Source organism: Vidua macroura, chromosome 14 (assembly GCF_024509145.1).
Source record: "Vidua macroura isolate BioBank_ID:100142 chromosome 14, ASM2450914v1, whole genome shotgun sequence".
NCBI lineage: Eukaryota > Metazoa > Chordata > Aves > Passeriformes > Viduidae > Vidua > Vidua macroura.
This window is the reverse complement of record NC_071584.1, coordinates 1,789,248-1,807,062: the sequence shown is the minus strand read 5'-3', so window position 1 is coordinate 1,807,062 and position 17,815 is coordinate 1,789,248. Positions and strand designations below refer to the sequence as shown.

General features: G+C 47.7%; 1 protein-coding gene across 2 annotated transcripts in view; it reads left to right on the top strand.

Moving 5' to 3' along the window:
- Positions 1-17,815, top strand: part of GABRA3 (gamma-aminobutyric acid type A receptor subunit alpha3) — a 68,333-nt gene that overhangs the window by 39,050 nt on the left and 11,468 nt on the right. For both annotated transcript variants that reach the window (XM_053990268.1, XM_053990267.1), the window contains exons 4-6: positions 275-342; positions 4,264-4,484; positions 13,938-14,020. In XM_053990268.1, the coding sequence (XP_053846243.1) occupies positions 275-342; positions 4,264-4,484; positions 13,938-14,020 (372 nt within the window). The remainder of the gene's footprint in view (positions 1-274; positions 343-4,263; positions 4,485-13,937; positions 14,021-17,815) is intronic.

The window sequence follows — 17,815 nt, the reverse complement described above, 5'->3', positions numbered from 1 at the left end:
GCCACACAGATTCTGTAAATACACATTGTCTGGCCGTGTGGGACAGATTTGTCCTCAGTGTGAGCGTGGGAAGCAGCAGAGCTGCACTGGAGATGAATGTGCCCAATTACGAGTGATAAAATCAGCCGTTGTTTGGGGCACAGAGCACGGTGCGGAGGGTTCAGCAGAGCAGGAATAAACACCATATAACAAACCTCAAACATTTGCCTGCACAAGGAAATTCAGCTCTCTAATTGCTCTTTTTTCCCTTTTTTTTTTTCTCTTTTTGTCCCAGACAGTGTAACTGAAGTCAAGACAGACATTTACGTGACGAGTTTCGGCCCTGTCTCGGACACAGACATGGTAGGTGTCTCACGGGGAGGGGTGGCTTCTCCTCAGCTGCTGTGGATGTGTGCCCCCCATCATCCCAGGACAATATGGGTAAAAGTGGGATTTTTCTAAGTGACAAGAGCTGGTGGTATCTCAGTTCCAGGGGCAGACAGGAGTTGTTTCCCAGGTGTGCTAGGGCTTTTGGAAACCAGTTGATAACTGGAGGAACGAAGGTGCTCCTTGGGAAGAGGGGAGGATGCCAGAATCTGCTCTGGTTTGGTGGCAGTGACAGAGACAATGGTGGTAATTCACCATCAAACCATTCTTAGTGCCAGAACTGGAGGGAGGCAAAAAAAGAAAACAGAAAAAGCATGAACTGATTGTGCTATTTTGACATGTTCAGGGAAAATTATTAATGAAAAGGCCTGAGGTCTGAATTTAGGCTTGTATTCCCACAACAGTTTGTCTTCTAATTAAAAGAGGTCTGTGGAGCATAATTAATAGTGAGGTTTCTCAACAGCAGCTCGTATTCCACACGCACCCCGAGAAGGGCTGGCTGTGGGTGCTTGCTCAAGAGTTCCAGGATGCCACGTGAGGACAGCTGTGCATTCAGGGCTGAGCCCCTCCTGCATGTCCAGCCCCTGAGGTGCCCTGGTGCTGGCATAGCCCAGGCCAGTGGTGAGCAGTCCATGCCATGGAGGGAGCCCGTTCTGGGGCAGGGAGCAGTGGCTAGGCCAGGCTGGAGCACTGTCCTGGGGCTCTCACAGCCCCTCCAGAGCTGCAAGGCTTGGATTTTCTGGGCTGGCATGGCCTGAACATCTCTTCAGCTGTCCCACAGCAATCCTGTGCTGGCAAGCAGAGGAGCTGGGGGAGAATAACATCTCTGTATTTCGTGGAGTTGCTCACTCCATCACTCTAACCCGTGTTGCTTTGGGAAGACCACTCCCTCCAGGGTAAGAAGTTAAGTTGATGTCAGTGTAATCAAGATTATGAACCTCATCTGAGTTCTCCCTCTCTCTCTCCTGCTTTCATACCACAGCAGAGACCCATAATATATTCAGCAATCGTAGCCCTTGGGGAGTATCTGATAATTACTTCCAAGGTGGAGCATATTTGATTAAGGGAGTGTGTATAATGAACTGTGAAGGAAAAAAATATGAGGTATTGAAAAGAGGAAGGTGATTTGACAAAATGAATTTAAAATTAGGAAGACAGTTAAGGAATAATAAATTATTTCCCCTCCGCACGCTTTCGTTCCGTGTATTTTACAAATGCATAGCGAATGTGTTTTAGCTCTGCTGCTAAAAGTAAGGGAGAGGAGCCCCATGTCCTCGGGAAGCGTGGGGAGAGCCTGCTCTGGGGCTTCCTTTCATCTCGGGAGCGGGGAAGTCCCTCCTTCCCGCTGGCACCTGCCCGGTGCCGTGCTCCCCCTCCCGCAGCCGCTCCCGCGGTGCCTGGAACGACGGAATTAGGGTGATGGAGGAGAGGCAGGTAAAGCTGCCCTGGGGAGTGAGGAGAGCAGCTGCTTACCCGGCGTGGAGGAGGAGGAGGACGTGGAGAACTTTTCACTGAGGTGCTCCAAGGGACTCCCAATCTCTCTCTTGGTTTGGAGAGCAGAGCCTGATCGCACCTGAGGCGCGCCCCAGCCCTCGGGACGGAGCTCTTGCAACTTTGCCTCAGTCCCAGGGAAATTATTTGAAGGAAAAGAAAAATGGAAGGGGATTTTTTTGTTTCGTGGATGGACTCTGAGGATAGTCAGTCTTGATGTTTTCAGTCACTTCTGTAGAGAAGAGCATAGCACAGAACAGAGGGTGCTCCTTGGAAGGGGTGAGTTGGGAATAATGCTTTTATGGAAAGAAGCATAGAAAAGAGGGGAAGATCCTGAACATGATTTCTCTTTTCTTCAGGAATGATTCCTAAGCATTAAAGAAGATAAACAGGGCCTTGGAAGTGATTAAAAATGTTTTGCTTCTTTGTCTGGCACTTTTTAAATAGAAACAGGGAACGAGAGAGCTCTTCTCCTGATAAGGACTTTTCCCAAACCTCCCGGGACTGCACACAGGCTCATTTCCTTGGGTTTATCCCAAGAAATAATGAATTAGAGATCACTTCCATGAAGGGACAAAATACCTTGTACAAGACAGAGAATGTAGAATTTCTCTTTCCTTCCCCAGCCGAGATCCAGAAGGTTCCTATTTGAGCAGGGGTGTCTCCATGGCCAGGGAGCAGGGATGGATTTATTTACAGAGATGCCTCCATTCAGCTGCCATCTGCTGCAAAACCTGTAGGAATTTCTCTGTCCTATAGGAAAGTGATGCACAGCAGTTTTTAAGTGCTGCTGAGAAGTGCTGCAGGAAAGAAATCACTCACAATGATAAGTTTGGTTGGTCCTGCGGCCTCCAGGAATGTGTAAATAAAGATTACGAGTCTGCAGCAGCAGGGGGAGGAAAAACAGTTGGGACAGACTGGATTTCCAAAGACCCCTCTGTCTCTAAAAGTGATTTCTGAATCTGCATTCACTGAGAGAGGAGCTGGCTTGGCTGCAGGGCTTCAAAGAGGCGACTTTTAACTGCCCCAGCTGGAATTTGGCCTGGGAAATGTGTCTCTACCCTGGCAGAAAGAAGGAAAAAAAAAAAAAAACAAACAAAAAGGAAAGGGAAATAATAAAAAGAAGACAAAAGAAAGTCACAGGATCTTGTAATGCAAGTTTGAGAAGTCTTCGATTCAATGAGTTTCTAAAGGTGGCCTGGGGAACAAAATAACATTAAGACAATGTCATGCAAGTTTATTTCTTTCTATTTTTTTCTTTCTTTTTTTTTTTCTATTTTTTTTTTTTTTTTTTTTTTTTAATGGGCAGGGATATAATTACCAGCATCCTGGCCAGATTCCATCTCCAAGATCTTTATTTTTGCCTTCTAAAATACCTGTGTAGCTGCACATAATGGCCTTTCTCCCCTGAAACCTCTGGATAGAGGTGGTGGTGCAGCAGGGCTAGCCCAGCTCTGGCCACTGTAGGCTGTGCTGCAGCTTCTCTGCAGTGCTCAGAAACACTGACACGCACATTTTGACGTCCTAGGTAAGCCATTACCCAAAATGTGCTGAATCCCATCTATCCTGCACTGCTGTTAACCCTGATTTATTAAAGAAATATGGATATTGATCTAGCACCGATATCCAACTGTGACGGACAAAAACTCTCTGACAGTTTAAAGTTAGAAAGTGTATGTTCATTGCGGCGCCGGGCAGCGTGCGGGACAGCTCCCAAATACACACTGCGCCTTTCCAATGATTACAGAGTCCTTTTATCCACACCAGAATTGAATACCCAAAATACAAATACACATTCATCATTTAGTACATCCCATTCCTCGCTTCCTATGCTAATCATTCCCAAAGCTATTAAGCATGCGCAGTTTGTTCCTTGAAATGGGTCGGTGGTCCCTTTCATGGGGAGGGGTCCCAAAATGAGGAAGTAAATGAAGTCTTCCTCATTCTGACCTTTCTGCCTTTTCAATGCAAATATGACAAATGAACCTTGGTAGAACTCCCATTCCCTGTCTTCAATTGGTTTCAGAACAGAGGAGGCCCACAATTGTCTTATGTTCCTAAAAGCTGTTTGTCAGTTTCTATATTCCTCATTATAAACCCAGCTAACTAAACATTGTGTTGACAAGCAATCAATTATTAGTTAGCTACTAACTCTTAACTTCATCAAGGCCTACTTACAGAATCCCTTTATTTTAATTAACTCCAGTAAGGCTTATCTCTAACTAAAATCTTATCTCCTCTAGAATCTCTAAATCTCTTAAAGTTTATGTTTCAACCCCTTCTGCTTGTTGCACCACACTTCGTGTCACCCAAGGTGTGCCAAAACCCAGTTTGCTCTATGACTGAAGACAGCACCTCTTGAGCTGAGCAAAACAAAACTTATTTTTCTCTGCTCTCTCCCCAAAGGAATACACCATTGATGTCTTTTTCCGGCAGTCCTGGAGAGATGAAAGGCTGAAGTTTGACGGTCCCATGAAAATCCTTCCCCTGAACAACCTGCTGGCCAGTAAGATCTGGACTCCTGACACTTTCTTCCACAACGGGAAGAAATCTGTTGCCCACAACATGACAACCCCCAACAAGCTGCTGCGCCTGGTGGACAACGGCACCCTGCTGTACACCATGAGGTGAGTCTGGCTCTCCTCCCAGGGAATCCCAGGTCCTTCTGCACATACAGGTCCCCAGGGTGCCTCACAGCAGGGTTTATGCCGACTTCCACTCACTCTTGTTAGCACACTTGAGTCCTACCCTGCTGCTTTCCATGCTCTCCTTGTTTCCTACCTATGGACCATCACTGATCCTCAGCTTGGCACATTTTTACAGGTAGATTTTCCCTCATCATTCACATTGATTTTTTGCTTTTATGTGCTGAGGTAGATGTGTTGGGATCTATAGTTTGTGAGGTGGATGTGCCACCTGGACTAATTTTCTTCCTGACCTGTGATGGGATATGAATCAGGTTTCCAATGTTGGTATGGGAACATTAGGCTGGGAGAATTTGTTATTCTCCAGCAGCTTGAGAACAGATCTAAATTTGTTCAGCATGTTAGAGCAGAACCATTTCACACATCTAATGAGACCAACCTTTCTTGTGACAACAATGGGGTTGTTTTTTCCCACTTCGTGGAATAAAAAAAAATCCAAATCCATGTGATCGATGCACATCATTAGAGAAAAAAAACCCAACAAACAGCTAATTAAAAACTGTGATTTGGAGAAGCCAGAGTTGCAGAAGTCATAGGTTGTAAATGAAACAACAAGCTGCTGATAAATGCACACGAAAGGTATTGAGTTGGTTTTGGCAAGGTGTAAATCTTTGTTTCAAAAAATTGTTTTCTCTGTCTCCGTCTCCAAGCCAATCCTAACCAATAACAGGCTTCATTGTGGAGTCTGTGTGCTGAGATGCTGCACTTTCACCTCTGGTTTTGAGGACCAGGCAGAATTTCACTGGCTGTGAATCTACACGGTGTCAGCAAGTTTTACAGCCTACATTGATAAACAATGCCTTGCTGTTGTGCAGCAGTTCTCAAATAGGAGCTAATCCTGCCAGTGCCCTGGGGGTTTAGGTCTCCACACATCAGTGATCTCACATTAAGGCAGATGGGGTAAATGAAGGGAAAAGCCCAACTTGACTTAAGGGCTCTGTTCTGCTCCTGGCTCCCTGGCCTGCAAGTAGACAACTCGCACTCCCCACACTTTGTACCATTGTCTGTGAAGTATTACAGGAGCAGCTGGCACCAAGCAGCAAAAAAAAAAAAAAAAAAAAAAAAAAGACTCAATTTCAGAGCTTTTAAATCATTTCACTACTTCTTTATTCAGCAAACAGCCATTAGCCTCAGCAAGTTTTGTGTGACTAAAAAAGTATTGGATTTATTTTTCCATTCAGGTCTGGGCAGGTGCCAGGATGGCAGTAGCATCATGAGACTCTTGGGAATGAGCTTCTGGAAGAAAAGAGAGTCTTGGGATTTTTTAAAATAAACTCAAACCATCCTTCAGTTTAGCTGTCTGCTGAAGAACTGGGGAATGAAGGACCTCCTCTTACAGGTGCTCCTGTCCCCCTTAAATACATCCCGAAGGCTTTGGCAGAGGTGAGGAGCCCACTCCGAGGCTGAGGGTTGGATATGAGACTTTTTGTCATGTTTTGAATTGCACAGAGCCAGGAGCTCTTGTGCACAGAGGTCTTTTCTTTACTGCCCAGGGGAGGCTCTGGAGTGGTTAGAGCTGCCCAGATGAGCACAGCCTGCTGGCCAAAGCAGGACTCCTCTGGCATTGCAATTAAACACATCCAGGAGGGGATCTCTGTCCTGGAGCATCTGATGATTCCCTTTCTTCCTCTTGGTGCTGCTCAGGACCACCAGGGTCTCTTTTGAGTGGGGTGTCAGAAAGGAAGATGCAAGGGCACAGGCTGCAGGGCCAGGACCAAGCCTCAGGCTCAGCCACCAAAACCTACCTGGCTTTGCCATTCCCAAGGCACTCCCACCTCAATTCCCCTGTCAAACGATGATGGTGGTATCACCCTCCCCTGTTAGCTGCTCTGAAACCTCTCCCAGGGAAGGGCTGGAGGGAGCCTCTTGCTTTCTGTCCAAGTGATGCCTTTGCTGTCCTCCCCCATGCCCAGGGATGTTCATGTGCGTCCTTAAAGGAAGGAGCAGGACCTTGAAGCCAAACTCACACAGCTGACATCCAGCAAAGTGCAAATACCAAAGGGGTGCCCTGCTGACTGGGGAGAGAGTTTGGGCTTCCACCAGATTTCCAGCGGCCTGGCAGCACTGCCCAGGTGATCCCTTGGAGGCTCAGCCTAGATTGATACCTGGCTGTTGTTATTGGACACAAAATGAGTACACAGAGGCTTGGGAAGTTCAAAAGAGAAAAAGAGCCAGTTTTATTCAAGCATCTGGTATTTATAGAATTCTAAAGGTGACTGTGGATTGGAGGATGGAATTACCACCTCTCCAACCACACTGATCTAAAAATCAATCAATCATTTCTCTCTACCTACAGAGAAATATGTAAACTATTCTATTTATACATGAAATCGTGGGGGAACTCTGACTCTCAAATATGTAAACATGATCAGAAGGCTAAAGAAGTTTTATGAGAACTTTAACACTTTCAAAAGAACTATAAAAGAAAACTTAACACTTTTAAAAATCAGGGTAACACCTGGCCATGCAGTTTGACTGCTGAGAATATCCTGCTCCTTTCCCTTGTACCAGGCAATATCCTTGAGGGATCAGCTCTGCTGATGTGCAATTAGAGGCACGTCTCTTGCTATTTATCCTGCTGGGAAAGCCAACTTCTCTTAGTCAAGGCTTACAGTTATAGATGAACTTGCTCTGGTGGAACAGCAAGTCTGACACATGCATCCAGCAAAATGACACCTGTGTGACAATATTTATAGCTCCTGGAGAGAGCCTCTTTATCACTGACCAGAGCTCCCAGGAGCTGCACAGCAGCTGTAGCCGAGCATCCAGAGATTTCCTTCAGTCATGGCAAACATGGATCAGTGCAGTGTCACAGTGCACACCCCTGACCACTTCTTGGGGTCTGCGATGCTGGAATGACCCTAAGATTGTAAAACTCCTTGTTTCTTAGCCTGTGCAGCTAAAGAAGGAGTCTGAAATGCGTAGGATCGACTTCTCAAGGTTGTTTATTTTTCCTTATCTGTAACATTCTTTCTCTGCCTTGCTGAGCTCTGTCTAGTAAGGAGGCCATGGCAACCTGCCTGCCCTCTGGGGCAGTGTTTACATTTTATACCAAAAGTTACATATAGTCTGTTTACAATGTTGTGCCAATACCTATCATCTATGTTGGACAGTGTGTCTCTACCTTAAACCAATAGAAAAGTGTCACCATCACACCAAGACATGGAGGACAAGAAGAAGGAGAAGAAGGCTAGGATACGCCCAAATTCCTCCATCTTGTACCCCTGAATCACATTCTAAAAATCCCAAAATTCTACTTTTTCATCCTGTGTCAATTCAGCTATTACACTACTCAAACTCTTGTGGCTTGTAATTCCTCATACAGAGTTGGCAACCTTTCCTACGGGCTAAAATGGAAGCCACAGGTGTTTTTGACTTGGTGCTAAGGTCTCTGAGCTCCCTGCCAGGGTCTCGAGCCAGCCAGGGCAGCCAGAGGGATGTCCTGACTCCGACAACCACTGACAGGCCACAAAACAACCTCTGTGACCACTGCACTGAGCTGCATTTCTCTACTCCCCAGGATTACTGATCCCTCTGCACCTTCCCTGCTCCTCCAGCTGCCTCAGAGAGCACAGGGATGCAGTTTTATTATGTAGCCCTGCCTCTGCAGTCTCTTCTTGTGGAGCTCCTGCACGGTCCAAGTAGTTCACACAAGCCCAGCTATGGTCTCTAAACTCTGCTGTCAGACCCGAGTGCAGCAACAACCTGGGAATGGTGCTTGGATTTACATAAGGAAGAGGCACAAGCAGCCAAGGCAGCCATCTCTGGGTTTACTCTCTGGCTCAGATTGTGGGGCACACAGATAATGCTCTGGCTCTCCCCAGCCTTGAAGCATAGAAAAACAGTGAAAGTTTAATGCTGTGCTGATGGCATTCAGCTTTGTGAATCAAGGCTTTAAAAAGCTCTTCTGCTCTCAACAGGGCCTGTCAGAATGGCGTGTTGAGGCTTTGTGGTTGTTGTCAGAGTGGTTCCCAGACAATATGTGCTCAAGTTATGCACTTGGAGGATGTTTTCTTTACCTGTCAGGCTGACACAGTCACTGCATGCCCAAAGGCTCTGCCTCAAGAGCCTGTGCTGCTGAAGACAACGTGCAGTCCTTGGGAGGAGGGTCTGTGAACCCTCAGGTGAGGCAGAGGCAGAGCAGGAGGGGAAGCTGGGCCCAGGACACGTGCAGACCTACAGGGGCTGTGGAATCCCAGAGCACATCCTCTACCTGGTGTGCCACGCCCTGGGGTTTGGGCTTCCCACGCTGCCTTTGGAAATCACAGAGCTTTGCAGCGTCTCTCCCTCAGCAAAGGCTTTTTGGGGTGTCTTCACTGGCTGGGGGTTTTTTAGCCCCCAGGCTCTGCAGCACCCTCCCCACGATGGAGGTGCAGCCTCGCTGCAGGAGCAGCAGCTGGGACAGCCCAGCCCAGCCCAGCTCTCCTGGCTGTATGGGCTGGCAGCTGTTTGTCTGTTCCCACACCAGGGCTGATCCCAGAAAACATCACAGACAGATCCAAGCAGAGCAGAGCTTGGCTGGCTGATCAAAACACAAGCAGGCAACAAGATGAGATTTGCTCCAACTTTTCCCTGCCAGAGCAGATCCAAAGAGAAAAATGATCTGTTTTCCAGGCTTGGCTTTGTGCAGACAGACTTTTTTAAGGAAACTGTCCCAGGAGGGAGAAATCTTCAGAGAACACCTTATCTGACTGCATTTCTGCCATCATGGGCTGAAATCTCCAGGGGCTGGGGGAGGATGGAAAGTGAAATCAGTGCTTCCAGATCCAGCACAAGGATCCTAGAAGCAATTTGGCTTTCAAGCTCAAGCCCCTCAATTAAACCTAACCTAGATTCTCCCACAGCCCAAACCATAAACACTGCTCGGCCTGACTGTGGTTATTAATGAACCTCCTGGAGAAGAAATCAGGACAAAACTCCAGCAGTATCCCTGGCATAAACAAAGCCAGCCCTGCCGTGCAGGGGGCTGTCATGTTTTTGTAGCACTCACACACCGAGGGATTATTACATTTGCGTCCCAGAAACTGGGCTGAGATCCTGGCTCATCCTGCAGCTGCACGCAGGTAACGACAGGGGCTCTAATGACACATCAAAGGCTTTGCTAAGCTCCTGGTAACCATGAGAACCAGCTGAAGAGGTTTGTTATCCCGTCAGCCCTGGCAGAGGTATGTTTAGCCTGATTCACGCTTCTTGCCATTGTGTTGGCGCAGTTCAAAGCACTTCCCGTGACTTTAAAAGAGGAAAAAAGCACGGGTTCTGTCCTGGGTGTTCCACTTTCGGTGCCATAGTGCCAGCAAAGTGAAGAGAAAACACCAGGGGTTTGGGGTTTGGCTTCAAGACAGTGCTGCATAAGTTACTGCAGGTGCCTGGGACTGATGAGCCAAAGGCTACGACTGCTGGCTGAAGTGATTTCTGGCAGCTTGGCTATTTTTTTTTTATGTTCTTCAGGCTTTCTAAGGGCTTCTCAGGGCTCCTGGATGTGAATAGCCCATCAGAGCAATGAAGCAAAACGCAGTGGCTCTCTGGCCATCAGCTCCCTTGCACAGGGTAAGGGGCAGAGATGAGAATTTCTGCAATAAACCCTTTCATCCAAGTGCTGCAGAGGCTGTGGTAATTGTCTGGGAAGGGAGAGACATTCCTGGTGCTCTGACAGTTTGACATTTCATGTGTTACCTGTGAACCTGCTGACCTGAAGCTGCTGAACCAGACTCATCTCGCTGGAACGATGCGACTTTTTCTTTTTTTTCTATTTAATTTCGGGAAACTTAAAATCTCCTTCAGTTGTAGGGGGAGAAGTGGCAGATCAGGTTGCTTTTCCAGTGGTTTGTTGATGGATTTCTTGTTTTATTGCTTGCTGGCTCAGCTAATAAAACAGCCTTTAGATTTAAAATGCAACTGCTGCATTCCCACACATCGAGGGAGTCATCCAGATCCATCTAGAATTGTCTCCTCCCTTGACAGCACTTGCTCTTGTTGGCCATGGCCTGGAGAGGGCAGGAGGGTTTGGCCAAGGCCGGTCTCTGCTGCTGTCCTGGTCCCCTCTGAGGCTCTTCCTGGCTGCTCTAAATGGCACAAACCCACCAGACCCCCAATCTGCAGTCCTTGGGGTCATTCAGCCTTGTTCAGAGTGGCTGATGATCACAGCCAACGCCTGCAGGCAGTACAGTGGAAGGAGAAGACTTTCCTGGGGTTTTTTTGGGTGGGTTCAGGATGCATCAGAAGGAGGGCACTGGTCAGAGATGAGGTCCTTTGGAAAAGCCAACTTTGGGAACTGCCAGTTAAGAGCCTCTGGAAATAATAAAGCAATGAGTGAAGCAGATGAAAAAAAAAAACAGGAAGGTAAAAAGGAAAATTCTGGTGTGGGCTGCTGAGGGAGACAGGGGAAATGTCTCAACATTTCCCTGACACAAGTGACAGTGACAAAATGAGAAGCAAAAAGTCCATTGCAGTTGGAAAAGACACAGAAAGGATTGAAGACTAAGATCTGTGAGAATATGCTTGACAAGCTTGCCAGCCAAGAGCTCCCCAAGTGGATTTTGAGCTGGCTGAAGAGAACATCACAAAAGCAACAGAACAGGAAGAGCAGGGCAGTCAAGTCCACACCAAGCTGCCAGGTTTTTATACCTGCTTCTTGAAATCCATAGTGGAAAAGAGAGGCATCAGAGCAAATGAGCAATTTGTTCATGGTGGCCTTTGAGTGTCCTGGAGAAAATAATTACAACGCTGTGCTTGTAGCCTTGTGAAAATCACCGTCAGTCCTCAGTGAGCCCTGACTGAAGTCTAAAGGTCAGGTCTCCTTCTCTTTCATGTAAAACTGGTGCATTCAGTGCAGTGATGAAGCACAGATCACCGAGTCAGAGGCAGTGATTTGTCTCCAGCAAGTTGCTTTGGGCACACAGTGGTTCTTGCTTAGGCTGGGAAAGCCAGGCTGGAGCCAGCTGTGAAGCAGCAGGACAGCCAGCATCCCCCCATCCCCTCTTTGTCAGGGACACGGGGTCTCCATGGCCATGCCTCACTGCAGGCCCGGCCCTTGGTCTCTGGAAGTGCCAGATGTTCCCAAAGACCTGCAGAACTGAGCCTTGATGTCCTGCTCTGAGTGCTGCAGGGCCTCCAGAGAGTTTGGGCCACCAGCTGTGCCCCGCCAGAGTTACGGCAGCTCTCCTGCTCTGCTTCTTGATGCGACTCCTCTGCTCTCTCTCGTGGGGTGCCAGCTCCCCTGAGCCCTCCGGGCGCTGCAGGTGAGGCTGGGTGTGGGTCTGAAATGCCAGGGCTCCTTTCCTCACCTGGCACAGCAGAAGTCACAGGCGATGGGGAGGCTCCAGTGCAGCGGCTGGGCAGGGTTTGCTGCCGTGGGCCCTGTGTGTGGGTGTCCCCTCTCACAGCACCAGCTGCCACGTGCCACTGTCACTGCAGCTGTGCCACCCCTGCCACCTCACAGCCGTTCTGCTTCCTTTCCTCCACGGGGGTTTTTACAGCAATTTGTGAGGGTTTGGTTTTGTCCACTGAATTTTATTATGTCAAATTTTATAAAAAGTCCTCTTTTTTTTTTTTTTTTTTTTTTTTTTTTAATAGAAGCATTTAAGGTTTGTCTGCCGAAAAGAAATAACCTTTATTTTTATTTTATTTCCTTTAAAAAAATATTCTTTGCTTTTAGCAAACAAACCCTAAAGCCTTTATTTTTTCAGGGTTTATTTTGCGTTTGACTAAGCCTCAGTACTTTCTGTGAAGAATAACTTAGCTGAACATTTTTCTAGCCAAAGGAAAATATCTCAATAGAAGCTTCTCGACCTGAATTTTGCACAAGTCACCTTCAGTCTGTGCAGTTGCCCTTTGCATCCACATGTTGCTCCTGCCATGGTTTGTTTGCTGTTTTGCTGAGCCATCAGAAGTGAGTCTGTTGGGTTGTTTTGTTTTTTTTTTTTTCTACAAATGGTTCCTTCAGAGAAGATTGTTTTAGACATCTCCAGGGAAGCTGTCTCTCCTGGCTCCCTCTCCCTGGCTGCACACTTTGCAGTACTCCAGGAAGGAACACGAGCTCCCTTTTTTAGAGCCCTTTATAATGGGTATTTTTATGCCTGGCCCCATATTCTGCAGCACACTGCTTTTATGGCTGTGCCTCCCTCACAAAGCTGCTTCCTGACGAGCTATCCTACGGGGATTTGGGGGATTTGGAAAGCACAGGTTGTCCTGCACGCCCCCAGACAGCCCCAGGATGTTCCAGTTCTTCACCTGCCTGCAGCATCCTCTGCAGTGCTGCCAGCGAGGCGGGAGCCAGGGAGGTGGGATGAGGTGTCCCACATGGACAGGGTGTTGTGCCCTGGTGGCTTCATGGATCTGCACTTTGAACCATCTGTCACTTGTTATTGGATAGGAAATGAGTATACAGAAGTTTGATAAGTTTAAAGGAGAGAAAGTTTTATTCTAACATCTGATATTTCTAGAATTTTAAAGGTGACTGTGGATTGGAGGATGGAATTACCACTTCTCCAACCACACTGGTCTAAAGGTTAATCAATAATTTTTCTCTACCCACAGAGAAATATGTAACCTATTCTATTTATACATGAAATTGTGTGGGAACTCTGACTCTCAAATATGTAAACATGATCAGAAAGCTGAAGAAGTTTTATGAGAACTTTAACATTTTCAAAAGAGATATAAAAGAAAACTTAACACTTTTAAAAATCAGGGCAACATGTCAGCCCTCAGCTCCTTCCAGACCACCAGGTCTGTTCCTGGGAGCCCCTGAAGCCTTTCTCCTCTGCCTGCCAGCGTGGTCCATGAGGTGTCACCTGGCCCCAGGAGCTCTGCTCACAGCCCATAAGTGTCACCAGATGACACAAGCAAAAACAATGCACCACAGCCTTGGTCACGATGAAGAGACTCATTTATTTTCTCTGACTTCAATCTTTCATAGTTCTCAAAAGGTGCCAGTGGATTGGAGGGTGAACGTGCCACCTCTCCAACGACACTGGACAAACTACCTGTACATCAAATTTCTCTGCCTCTATGAAAGAATGCAAAACAACAGGTTGTTTACAGAAAGTTGTGTGGGAAAGTTCTCTACAAGAATGTAAACTCAGAAGGCTTCAGAAAACTCTTGATAACCAGGGCGACACATAAGCACACAGGAGTCCTGGGCTCTGGCAGATTTCCCCACTGCTCTGAGTGGGTGAAGATGAGCTCAGTGAGTAGGGTTGAGTTTACACCGTGGAAAAGGCTGCCAGATGTGTGTCCTTCTGTCCTCTCCACAGCTGGGGGCTTTCTGCCCAGGCTGGTGGGCACCTGGAGGCCTTTGCCAGTGCTGCTGGCTGCAGGGGGCTGTGCCAGAAGGGCCAGCCTGCCCCTGAGCAGCCCCTGTGCTCTGTCCTGCAGGCTGACCATCCACGCCGAGTGCCCCATGCACCTGGAGGACTTCCCAATGGACGTGCACGCCTGCCCCCTGAAATTTGGGAGCTGTAAGTACCCCCAGCAGCCTCTGCCAGGAGGTGGTACAGGGCTGGAGAGCAGTCCTTTGTGTGCCTGGTGTCACACAGGATTTAGTAAGGGTAATATTCATTTCTGCTGATGATAATGTTTTGAATGAATTTTTGTTTTCTAGTGTTTTATACATGCAATCCATGACTGAGCGAGTCTGTGCTCAATTCAGGCTGACAGGACGGGTTAGACACCCATGGTCTTGCTGTAAATTATTTAGAAAGTAGCCAGCTTGGAATTGGTCTCTTCTCCCAGGTAACAAGTGACAGCATGAGAGGAAATGACCTCAAGTTGTGCCAAGGGATGTTTAGATTGGTTATTAGGAAAAATTTCTTCGCTCTAAGGGTGGTCAAGCATTGGAACAGCAGCTCAGGGAGGTGGTGGAGTCACCATCCCTCAAAGTGTTCAAAAAATGTATATTTTGGGCACTTGGGGACACTGGCTTGGCAGTGCTGGGTTAGTGGTCGCTGAGAGGTCTTTTCTAACATGAATGATTCTGTGGTTATAAATCTGAGTTGTGCTTTTCCTTCATCACAAGGGGATGCTGGGAAGCCAGGTTTGGGACAGCAGTGCTGGCTGCTGCCGGGTGTCCCATCCTGCCAGTCTGTGGAGGGCCTGGATTCCTGGTTCCTCTGGCTCCGTGCTCCAGTGGAGCTCACCAGCCCTCGCCCCTCTTCAGTCTGTCAGGCAGGCTGCTCTCAAGTGAAAGGCTTGGAAGCTCTGGGAATGTCAGTCCCAGCAGCCAAGGGCCCTGGTTTAGGGAAGCTTTGCAGGCTGCTGGTGAGTTGAAAGCTGCTCCCAGACTCCCAGACTTGCAGCTGCTCAGCTGCTTGGGCTCCCCATAGAATTCCCGTATCTCTCCCATGTGCAAGTTAAATTTCATTTGGTTTTGTTCCTAAAGTGAGTGGCAGCCAAACCCCAAGACCCTGGCTCACCACGATGTGAAAATAAACATCCTCGTCTGGCTCTGCCCGGTGTCTTTCCCAGGTCCAACAAACTGAGCACCACTTTTAGTCTGTATTTGTGTTAGGTGAGAGAGTTTCCCACCTCCAGCTAAAGAATGAGCCCACACCAGTAACCCCCAGAGAAACCCCAACCTTCCCAAAATGACACTTCCTTCCTGTAGCCATTTGGGAGCTAACTGAGGACAAAGTTGAAAAGTTTGATTGGCAGGAGAGAAAATCATATTTATCATGTGCATCTGCTCTTCTGCCTCATGACAAACTGTACCCGTGAAAGTGGATTATTCAGAACTACTAAAATACAGCTATTTCTTAGGCAGCACCTAATTAAATGTAGAACTCATTGCCACAAGACATCACTAAGGCCAGTAAAACAGCAAGCCTTAGAAAAGGATGAATTATTAATGTTAATTGACCTTGTGAGGAGGGATATCAAATCTCATACCTCAGGCCTAAACTCTGGGATTATTACAAGACTTGCAGGAAGGCAGATTACTGCACATCTAATTGCTTATAATGTTTCTTGGTGAGGAAAAGAGATTAATGTGTGTATTTCTGCTGGAACACCCTTTGGGCTTCTTTTTTTACTGATTTGACCTCTGAATGATGCGAGTTTTGAGACAAGGAGCTCAGAAAGCTGCCCCTGGTTAACATTAATGTGACTTTTTCTAAAGCACTCACAGAGCATTAGAGCTCACCTCTCCTGTGTTGGAGTGGGATTAAACCAGTGTTTTCACCAAAAAGCCACTGACAGCTGGAAGCTGCTCATTTTCAAGAAGCCTAAAGCGGGTCAGATGTGCAATTAGAAGGACAATGGCAGTGCCAGACCCACGCTGCTCCAACGAGGCTGTGTGTGCCTCACAGACCATTTTCTGCTGATCCCCACAAGTGACTCAGCAGTGCCCTTCTGTCCCTGGGCCACCACAGCAGCCCCCCGAGGGGGCAAGGCAGAGAATTTGCAGGAGAATTAAGGGCATCAGGCGTTCCAGAGAGCTTCAGCTGCCCACCTGCATCATCCCTCGGGCCAAGTGCGGTGATGGGATGGCTCTGCCTGTCCCCCTGCTCCCTGGAGGATAAATGTGCACTGCAGAGAGCTGTTCCTAAGCCATCACAGGACAGTTGTACAGCAGCTCTCCTTGACCAGGGGAGCAGGAGATGCTGCTGAATTTACCAGCTCCTCTAAATGTCCACGAGCTGTCCCTGTTTGGATTGGATTTTGCATTGCAAACGAGGCATTGAGCTGAACCAAAGCAGCTGCCTGGCATTTAACGTGTTCCAAGCATCCATGCCATGCCTGTGTGACATCAGATACCCTTCTGTCCCAGACAACCAGATAGACAACTGAATTATCCCAGACAACTGAATTATCAGGAAGGATGGCCGTGAAACTGTGGGCAAGTTCCTTTTGTAGGCTGAGAGCAGCGGTGGCTGGACTGGCACTGTTGAGCAGGAGGTGTTGCCCATCAGGTGCCAGAGCAGTGGCAGAGCTGTACAAAGCTCTGAAGGAGGATGGAGGGCTCCAGAAGCATGTGGAGGGCTGGAAGGAGGGGTTGGAAGAGCAGAGTGTTGCACATGGGGTGGGAGGTGCCAGCCTGCATCAGAAGAGCTTGGGCAGCACTCTGGCCTGCTAAGAAACCTTGGCTGATCACCAAAACCCCTCCCAAGGCTTTGCACAGCCCCTGCTTAACGTGGAACAGGTTTGCCAAAACCCACAGTGCAGCAATAACAGTGGCTGTTTTAGAAAGATCACAGAAATGTGGTTTTCTCAGGACACAGTCTTGCACAGAGCAGGAGCTGAGACATCTCTCCACTAGACCTGACACATTGCCTGACCTGACCCCAGCCAAAGAATTCCTTCAGCTCTTCACCAGGAGAAGGTGGTGGGTAAAACTGAACTGAAGGCTTCGCTTAGTGAACTTTGATCTTCCTTAAAAAGCTGGTGCAAACTTGGTATGGACAGAAATTTTGGGCATTATGGGGAGAAATAGCTCCGAGCAGTCTGGAGAGACTCAAGTTTTGGATAACCATAGGACTGGAAAAGCCAAGAGCACTCTTGAGAGGGGGGCTGGCAGTGGGGACAGAGCAGGGGCTCGGTCACAAACACAGGGAAAATGTTGCAGACAGGTAGAGATATTATTAAAAAAAAGGCCTTAGAAAATATGGTTTAGGCCCTGCTAGTCGGGCTAAGCTAGCAGTAGCTTGTGAGTTCCCATAAGGAAAAATCATAAGAATAAAGGCAGTTAACACAACAACCTACTCTAGTAAGAAAAATAAGTTTGCACTGCATAACCAATAAATCTGTCCCATGAGAACAGTGGAGAAAATGTGTAAACAACCCAAGAATAGAGAGATTTGATGGAAAGCTTAAATGCCAGTTATCAACCAATGAACTGAGTGGCAAGAAAACTACTAGCCAATTAGAGCTGAACACGAGGTCTGTAAAGACTATATAAAAATGAGTTATGTGACTAAAGAAGGGGCTTTTCCTGCATGAAGAAACTGAGTCCTGGCTGCTTATTGATGCAACAGGAAAAAGCATTTAGGTGTGAGAGGACACCACCTCCAAATCTGAGAGTCTTGGAGAGGGTTGCCTTTGAGTGAGGGTAAAGACTTTTAACTTTTGAACCTAAAATTTAGCCCCATTTGCATTCAGCCTTTGCTGCCAGCTGCTGCCAGCAGGACTTTCCCTGTCCCTGGCATGGCAGGGCTGTGCTGTGCTGCCCTCCTGGATGCCATCCTGTGCTGTCCCTGTTGGAGCCAGCCCTTGCAGAGTCAGCACAGTGTCACAGGGACAGCCTGTCTCTCAGTGACAGA